The sequence below is a fragment of the Berghia stephanieae genome, chromosome 2 (genome assembly GCF_034508935.2).
Source record: "Berghia stephanieae isolate SIO BIC M18660-M18661 chromosome 2, UCSD_Bste_1.3, whole genome shotgun sequence".
In the NCBI taxonomy this organism is placed as follows: Eukaryota; Metazoa; Mollusca; class Gastropoda; order Nudibranchia; family Aeolidiidae; genus Berghia; species Berghia stephanieae.
This window is the reverse complement of record NC_088361.1, coordinates 44,773,336-44,783,218: the sequence shown is the minus strand read 5'-3', so window position 1 is coordinate 44,783,218 and position 9,883 is coordinate 44,773,336. Positions and strand designations below refer to the sequence as shown.

At 37.7% G+C, this 9,883-nt stretch overlaps 1 protein-coding gene across 1 annotated transcript; it reads left to right on the top strand.

The window, feature by feature from the left end:
- The first annotated feature begins 7,634 nt into the window (after window positions 1-7,634).
- On the top strand, window positions 7,635-8,060 carry LOC144963943 (uncharacterized). Its single transcript, XM_078897887.1, has one exon. It carries the CDS (start codon window positions 7,635-7,637, stop codon window positions 8,058-8,060), a length of 426 nt encoding a protein of 141 aa, XP_078754013.1.
- Window positions 8,061-9,883: the final 1,823 nt, after the last annotated feature.

The window sequence follows — 9,883 nt, the reverse complement described above, 5'->3', positions numbered from 1 at the left end:
CCGACTCTCCAGGAGCAGCCCGATTCGTTACAGCGGTGAAAGAGCTCTTTCACCATATCATCCATTTTGTTTGTGGTGATAGAGCTCTTTCACCATATCATCCATTTTGTTTTGTGGTGATAGAGCTCTTCCAGCTGACCTATCGGAACTTCCACAGTTGATAGAAATCAGGTCAATTTGCCAATCAGACATTCTACTATTTCGGTCAATGGGTCTGAGAGGAAAATATAATTGAATGTATGACTTTGGAGATATCATGTAAGCTATACTTTATTGATCCTGAATGGAAATTATCATATTGGATGTAAATACATCAAATTTTATTGAATGAATTTATTAATGAAATAAAACAAGACAGTTGACGACAATAATGGGAGATATGAATGGTCACATTTACAACAGCAAAAACAAACAAACAATACATATATACTCGACTTCACCTTTATTATTTTCTTGCCAACAAAATTTTTCGGCCTTTTGGCTTCTTCAGGGCAGAAAATTTGTTCTTGTGGACATTTTCTTCAGAGCGGCAAAATTTGTTCTTGGGGATATCTACAATAACAAATTTTGCTACCCTGAAGAAAATATCCCTCAGAACAAATTTTGCCGCCCTGAAGAAAATATCACCAAGAAGAAATTTTGCTGCTCTGAAGAAAGATACCTCATAACCAAATTTTGCTGCCCTGATGAAGCCAAAGGCAGAAACAAATTTGTCGACCAGAAAGTAGTATAGGTGAGATCTTGGATATATTGCACTAAATTTTCGAGCACTCTATATGATTCATACATGTCGATTTCTCGCGTGTATATATATATATATATATATATATATATATATATATATATATATATATATATATATATATATATATATATATATATATATATATATATATATATATATATATATATATATATATATATGTATTATTTTAATATTTACCACAATGTTGGAGTCAGTCTACATCGATGTAAGCTATACTTTATTGAACTATTCTGCTTCCTATTGTGTAATTTACTTTCTGCAAGTTCAACTGGCAACAATGCGACATGCACTTAGTTGTAGGTATGATAACCAATCGATGTAGACTGACTCCAACATTGTGGTAAATATTAAAATAATAATTCGCTCCATTACTACATGTCGAGCACTATTCGTACCATATTTGTATCAAACACGATCCAAGATAGATATATATATATATATATATATATATATATATATATATATATATATATATATATATATATATATATATATATATATGCTCGAAACAATATAGTTGAAGTTGATCATAACCTACTTGAAATATTATATATATAAAACACCCAAGAAAAAGGAAGACAAAGGGGACTTAGTTCAAACAGAGAACAGATGTAGATTCCAAGAGCACCCTATCATTGTACTCAGTTTCAGATCACCTTAATGTCTCATCCTGACTTAAGCACTGGTCCTCACTAAGAGGAACAAACTCAAATATTTTCAAATCATATATAAAACAAAAATGAACAGTGCATCACAGAGAGATGAATTACAAGGGAAAAAAATACCATCTCCCAAAACTCTAACTATACATTTGACTGTTTCCCTCCCAGCCAGGGTAACCGGCCAGGGCTGGGACAAAACCAAGCAATCTCATCCCAAGACAAAGACAGAAAGAATGTTGGAAAACAGATATAGGGGATAGAAGACACAATAAGTGCCTCCCTGCCCACTATGTGAGGTCAGTAACCCCACCCAGTGTGTGTGTGTGTGTGTGTGTGTGTGTGTGTGTGTGTGTGTATGGAACTATAGGGGCAGCGTGGCTCAGCGGCAAGGTCTTTTCTTCGTACCCAAAAGGTACCGAGTTCGGCTGCCCACCTCATTGTGTGGCCTTGAGCAAGTCAACTCGCCCTAGCTCACTTTGCGGCGCTGCACTGCGGCTGATGCCTGGCTTATTCCAGTCTTCCCTTGGAATAGACCCTAAAGACAAATTTCCCCTTGGGGATTAATAAAAGTAATTTTTTTTTAAATTTATGTGTGTGTGTGTGTAATGAACTGTAAAATAACTGCACCACTTTTGCAACTGCTATAATTTATTAATTAGTGAGATCAGTAACTAATGAATAAAGTAAACCATGAAAAACTACAACTTTCTGTGAATCCACCGAGCTACCATTGCGTGCAACATTTCTCTGAATCCACCAAGCTGCTGTTGCATGCGAGATTTCTGTGAATCCATCAAGCTACCCTTGCATATTGAGATTTCTGTGAATCCATCAAGCTACCGTTGCATGCAAGATTTCTCTGAATCCACCAAGCTACCGTTGAATGCGAGATTTCTGTGAATCCTCCAAGCTGCCGTTGCATGCAAGATTTCTGTGAATCCACCAAGCTACCGTTGCATGCAAGATTTCTGTTAATCCACCAAACTACCGTTGCATGCGAGATTGTCCAAACTTTCTACTATCAAGCAACCTATGGGACGTTCTTGGTAGAAAGGTCAGGGAAAGAAGTGCCCAAAACATTGCAATACTTACACGGGCATTGACAAAGGAGTAAAACATTATCACCCAAGAACAAATCCAACATTACATTCAATCAATGAATAAATATCGGATGTGGACACCCTCGATTATCAAATATTGAAATATCTGTGATGGTGTCAGCATTCTATGTACATTTTTATTTTGATACTTTCCACATATTGCTATGATCAATTTCTATATCACACATCATTTTGTTCAGGATAAAACAACCTTTCATTTGATAGAAATAGAATAATATGACTAATCTTATGTGAGATGCATGGACCAATTTGCTTGCTGTTTTTTTTTTTTAAGAGTCTTACAGTGCTTGCAACAAATTAAGGTCATATCAGCGCCATTAAAAAGGAAGAAAATGGGATAGTAAAAAGTTCTAGAATTACAATTTTAAAACCCAAGAAAAAGTAAGATAAAGGGGAATTAGTTTAAATAGGAAACATATATGTAGATTCAAAGAGCACGCTATCAGTGTACTTAGTTTGAGATCACCTAAATGTCTCATCCAGACACAAGCACATATCCATACTAAGAGGAAGACACTCAAATGTTTATAAATCATATATATGTAAAAGAAAAAATAATACAATACATAACAGAGAGATGATTTACAAGGAAAAAAATATCATCTCCCAAAACTAACCAAACATTTGACTGCTTCCCTCCCACCCAGGGTATCCGGCCAGAGCCAAGACAAAACCAGGTAATCTCATTCCAAGACAAAGACAGGAAGCAAGTTGGAAAACACATATAGGGGATAGAAGTCACAGTATGTGCCTCCCTGCCAACTATGGGAGGTCGGGAACCCATCCAGATGGACCGATTTCAAAAGTGGTGCAGTTATCATCATCATAATAATGATAATAATAGTATTAGTAATAAAAATAATAACAATAATAATAATAATAATAATAATAATAATAATAATAATAATAATAATAATAATAATAATAATAATAATAATAATAATAATAATAATAATAATAACAACAACAATAAGACAGTAATGTGGATCACATCATAATTAACACAGCCATAAATGATGGAGTGAATAGACAGTTGTGCAATAAATAATCATAAAAACTGATGACCAAAAATATCAGAGAGTCAAGTGCATTGTAATGGAGTGGAGATTCGAATCGACAACATAAGGGGAAATATGACAAACTATCAAGTTAAATTATACATAGAATATGTAATCATTGTCTTAGACATCATCTTTATATACTTATCGGACACATTATCAAACTAAAACTTAATAAAGAAATGCACAGATATCTCAAACGCACATCTACTCCCTGTCTTTTTTTACTCGTGTAAGTACGATTGTGTAGAATGAATAAATGGGATTTTAAATGTGTGTGTGTGTGTGTGTGCGTGTGTTTGTGTACTATGAATAATGGGAATTTTCCATGTGTATGTGTGTGTGTGTTTGTAAGAGAGGGACAGGTAGAGAGAGAGAGAGAGAGAGAGAGAGAGAGAGAGAGAGAGAGAGAGAGAGAGAGAGAGAGAGAGAGAGTTCTTAATAACATTGATTAGAGCATATAAAATAAGTAGAGAGAGAAAGAAAGAGTGAGAGAGAAAGAGAGAGATAGAGAGAGACAGCGTTGTTGTTGACCAAAAGACAAAACATTGTTTTTGTTTCCATGGGATACACACATACACAAGCATTCAATAACACATTTGACAGACACACACACACACGCATTCAATAACACATTTGACAAATTGAATGAATTCATTTTTTAAAAATATTCTTTTGTACACACACCTCTATAGAAATCTCATTCTTACTTTCATCCATTATGAAACCTGCCTCTTATTCTCTCCTGTAATCCTTGAAGGGATGTCATCTATACAAGACATCAAAGCCAATACATACTCTTCCTTTTAGATTTTGAACATAGAGACTGATCTTTCTCAAAAGACATTTCTACATTACAACGAAGAAGAAGAAAAGTGGAGAGTTAACATGTTTGAGATATGTATATACGCTGTATTAATATTGCTTTGAGATGTATGAAAAAACAATAATCATTAAGTGCAGTTTAAAAGTAACAACATTTTTTCCAATCAACATACATAGTAAAATCAACAGATCTAAAACAAATTACTTGACAATACATAAAATAAAAACAACAACAACAAAAAAAAAAAAAAGTGAACTTTTATATAGAGGATATCCACTCAAAACACTCAGGTAACTTCACCGGCGGGTAAATTCGCCAAAACCCTCCACCCCCAAGAAATAATTCCCAGTACATATTTATCCTTTCACCCCTCAGCATTGGAATCGTCCATATTAAAACGACAAGACAAGAATCTTAGTAATGCTTCAGTTTAAAGGAAACCAATGAAAAATCTTTAAATGATTGTAATACGTCAAAATGACATGTCGTAATCAAGATGTTGTGATATCCTTGACTTTCGACTCCAATGGCAATCCTACACTAAAGTTCCCCTGATTTGATCATTTGCGAAGTTAGAAGCCAGTCGTGGTGAATTTGCCAGACAGCTGGACTGCTGAACTGCCATACATGATGGCGGTAATTCTTTTCTCTCTGTAAACAAATTGAATATTTTTGGCAAATTTTATCATTTTCAAGTGCCTTACGATGTCCAATGACAATACATCATGAACATCTTCTTGGATATGTGGGACTTGTGACACAACAGTGACATGGAATGATATAGGAGTAGTCTGTGATAGATGTAATCAGTGGTACCATGGACTCTGTCTGAGTATCGGGTCAGCAACATATAACCAACTAAATGATAGCAGCGAACAATGGTACTGTGCCGTATGTGGCAATCCCAACAGCATGACTGCTTTTGACCTCCATTAGCCTCCATGGTGTTGACTCATTAGCAAACCTTTCCCATTCTCTCTCAACTCTGAGTGCTTCTTCTTTTGGCGCCACCCCCACCAAAACATTCAAGCCTTTCCATGCTTCCACCCCTTCTAGAGCAGGACAACAAAACAAATGGAAAGACAGGCCACTAAGAATACTCAATATTAATTTGCAGTCTGTAAGTTCCAAAAGAGCAGTTCCCCCATCTCATTGACAGTCTAAAACCAGATATTATTATTGGTACTGAAACATGGCTAGACCCTGACATTTCGGATGCAGAAATTTTCCCACACAGCTTCAAGCCATATCGAAAGGATCGAAATCGCAATGGAGGAGGGGTCTTGATAGCGGTTAGAGACAACATTGACAGCTACAAAGTACCAGACCTGGAAGTGGAAGGTTATGAAATAATATGGGCACACATAAAACTAAAAGGAAGGCGCTCACTCTATGTTGCATCATTCTATAGACCAAATGTTGCTGACACTGATAGTCTTGCTGGGCTCGAAATAACCCTACAAAGAGCAACCCAGATGAAGAATGCGCACCTCCTTATTGGTGGAGACTTCAACTTCCCAGGATGGAACTGGAACTCTATGAAATTAAAAGAAAAATGCCCATTTCCAAACCTACACCATAACTTCGTGGATATTGTCTACGACCATAGACTACAACAGATAATCGATGAAACCACGAGGAGAGAAAATACACTAGACTTAGTTCTTAACAACTCACCACAACTAATACCAAGGGTGGAAATCATTCCAGCCCTCTCAGACCATACTGCAAGTTTAGCCTCAATAGAACAAAAAAGGCTCAACCTATTAGAGAAATTCCCCTCTACGCCAAGGCAAACTGGGAAAACTTAAGAAATTCTGCAAAAAATAGCAGCTGCAATATTCTCACCAATGAATATAAGTCCACAACTGAAGACCTATGGTGCGACTTCAAAAACGCATTACTGGAAGCCGTCAAGGAGTTCATACCTCACAAGACCACCAAAAGCAAGACCAGCATGCCATGGATAACATCAAATTAAAAAAGAATGATCGCAAAGAAGAATCGCCTGTACAGAAAAATGAAAAGGTCTGGTGACGAAAAACTAACAACAGAAATTCGCATCCTGAAGCAGACAATACAGCACAAAATGAGACGTAGTTACTGGTCTCACCTCAACGGCATCTTTAGCGATGAAAATGAAAATAAATCACAAAATAATAAAAGATTTTGGTCATATATAAAAAACCAAAAATCTAATAATGTTGGCATAGCACCACTAAAAAAGGAAGGACATCTCATTTCAGACCCCAAAGAGCAGGCAGAGATCCTTAACAAACAGTTCCAATCTGTCTCCAGTGAGGGAAAAGAATTTTCAAATGTAGAGTTTCTTAACAAGACATCAATGAGGACCACCAACACTCCTATAATGAATGACATTACCATCACAGAAGAAGGAGTAATGAAACTACTACTTAAACTTAACCCCCACAAAGCCAGTGGTCCTGACAACCTCTCCCCCCACATCTTAAAAGAATTGGCTCCAGAACTTGCCCCAGGCATCACAGCCAACTTCAAGTCCTCCTTGGCTTCAGGTGTAATACCATCATATTGGAGAAATGTCAATGTAACACCCGTTTTTAAGAAAGGAGAACACTACGACCCGGCAAATTATAGGCCCATCTCCTTGACAGGCATCATCTGCAAACTAATGGAGCACATCATCGTCAGCAACATCATGAACCACTTTGAACAACACAATGTACTAACCAAATACCAACACGGTTTCAGACGTTTGCGATCTTGCGAAACCCAACTGCTGGAATTTACGGAAGAGCTGACAACCAATCTGGAGAAGGGACTCCATACAGACGTCCTTACCATGGACTTTGCCAAAGCCTTTGACCGTGTGAATCACAACCTACTTATGCACAAGATCTGTCGTTACGGCATACAGGGCACAACCCAAACATGGATTAATAACTTCCTTCATGACTGCCAGCAAGCTGTTATTGTTAATGGATGTCGCTCGACTGAAGTACCTGTTAGATCGGTGTCCCTCAGGGATCTGTCTTAGGACCCTGTCTATTCTTGGCATACATTAATGACCTGCCACTTAATCTAACCACAACAGCCAGACTCTTTGCAGACGATACTGTAGTCTACAGCACTGACAATGACAAACTGCAAGCGGATCTGCGTCAACTAGAAATATGGGAAGAAAGCTGGGATATGAAGTTCCACCCAGCAAAGTGCGAATCAATGTCCATAACAAGATCAAAAACACCCACGATAACTGAATACCACTTACATGGACATACATTGGAGACAGTGAATGTTACAAAATATCTTGGTGTTAGCATGAAAAAAGACCTAACATGGGATGAGCATATTAACAAGATCACAAGTAAGGCAAACAAAACACTGGGATTTTTAAGGCGTAACCTAAAAATTAGCTCCTCGAAAATCAAGGAAAAGGCATACAAAACATTTGTAAGACCTGTTCTGGAATATGCTTCCACTGTTTGGGACCCCAACACCCAAAAATACGTCTCAAAAATTCAATCAGTGCAAAGAAGAGCTGCACGCTACGTCCTGAACAGACACCACAACACCTCAAGTGTATCAGACATGTTAGTAAAACTACAGTGGCCGAAATTAGACACCGCAGAAAATCAGCAAGATTAACAATGCTATTTAAGATCAAGCACCACCTCGCTGAATGCCCAGTCATCAAGAAAAAACTGATACCAGCACCTTTGAGACAGAGAAGAGGTAACAACAACCAATACAGCCTCATAACAAACAGAACACAATACCGTGGTTTTTCCTTCTTGCCGCGTACGGTCAGAGACTGGAACCAGCTTGACGCTAAAGTGACCGAAGCCACTACAATTGATGCTTTTGTGGCAAGTTGCTATGCAGATACTCAGACCTTACACAAACCATCACTGACCAACGTTGACGACCCCTAAATGTCCCTGGAAATTGATTTTAGACTAACGATTACAAACAAGGAATACAGAGAGATTAGAAAGCAGTTTCATATTTGCCATAATAATCAACCAATTGTGGGCAATCAAAGGAAGAAGAAGAAGAAGAAGAAGAATGTGAAGGCCCTGGTCACAAAATCAATGCTGTTTTCACTTTGTCGCCATCCATATCCATTTTATTTTCATTTTAAGAGTAAATTCTCATCAGAAAAATATTTCTAAAATATTTCAGACATTATTTCAAAATTATATACTTTTGGGTAAATTCGCCGCACATCATTATCATTGTACATTAATTATTCTGAAGACGATCTTTTGTATACAATATAAGCTGTTATCAAGCACTAAAATCCAAGTAAGTTGAGAAAAGAAAATATGAATATGTAAGTGGATATAATAACCAGAAATCAGTTGACTCAGGTGAGCATGGTCAGCTGGCTATGATCTCATAACTCTGGCATTGTATTGTGTCCTCAAGAATGCACTTTAAAGGCTCCATACACGCACGGTTTTGATAGGCGTCCGAACCACGATCAGGCAAACCGGGGTGAAAACGCAATGTGTGTGGCCAAATACCTGGCCGATAAACCTAGGTACGGTCGATCGCCCGCACAGCCCGCTTTGCTTAATATTTTTCGAGGCGATCGGCGATCGGGGGCGTGGCAGTATAAAAAATTGGACAATTTTTTTCGGATTTTCGCTGTTTTGACGTCAGATTCGTGATCAGCGTCGAATTTACAATAGGTTTGATACCAAGAACTATGTTTTTACTCCAAAAATTGATGAAATTAGAAATAAATTTTAATTAATATTGAGGCTATTTGGCCGACAGAACAGGGCCCCTCCCTGTTTTGTGATGGATCAAGTGGTATGACTCTCGCTTTCGGATCGGAAGGTTCAGGTTTCGAGACCCGCTCTGAGTGGCGCAGAGTTGAGTCCTTGGAAAAGGCTCTTTACTCACATTCTCTCACCGTACTCAGGTGTAAAATGAGAACATGGCCGTTCGTTGTCTTTGTTGGGAAAAAATGTCACATCGCCTGACAGGCGTCATGTCTCGTCTTTCAAGTCTAATATTGCTGTTGCCTTGGGACCCATTGTAAAGCGCTTTGAGCACGTGGATATTGCGCCAAATAAATGCTGTGTTATTATTTTTTTTAAATAATATTTTTATAAATGTTGCGCCAGGAAGAGGTAGATGGCAAAAGTTTCGTTCTTGTTCATCGTAAAACTTATAAAGGATTTCATACAAAATAAAAAATAGTTTTCATAATTTTCAATGTAGTGATATAATAATATGCCAGTTCTTTTTTTTTTTTTTTTCCTCCTCACCCGTTGACGCGACATGACGGTCGACCTTGACACAGACATTTGGGATTGGCAGATGCCAAAAAGCCTTGGAATGGGGTGGGCATTGTAACCTTGAATTATAATCTACAAACAACGCCCCCCCCCCCCCCCAAAAAAAAAAAAAGAAAAAGAAAAGAGCTGTGTGCGTGTGTGTGGTGGTGGTGGTGGTGG

Bases quoted from the DNA above. Each gene is read 5' to 3' on its own strand.
- LOC144963943 (XM_078897887.1), top strand. From the start codon at position 7,635: ATGTCCATAACAAGATCAAAAACACCCACGATAACTGAATACCACTTA.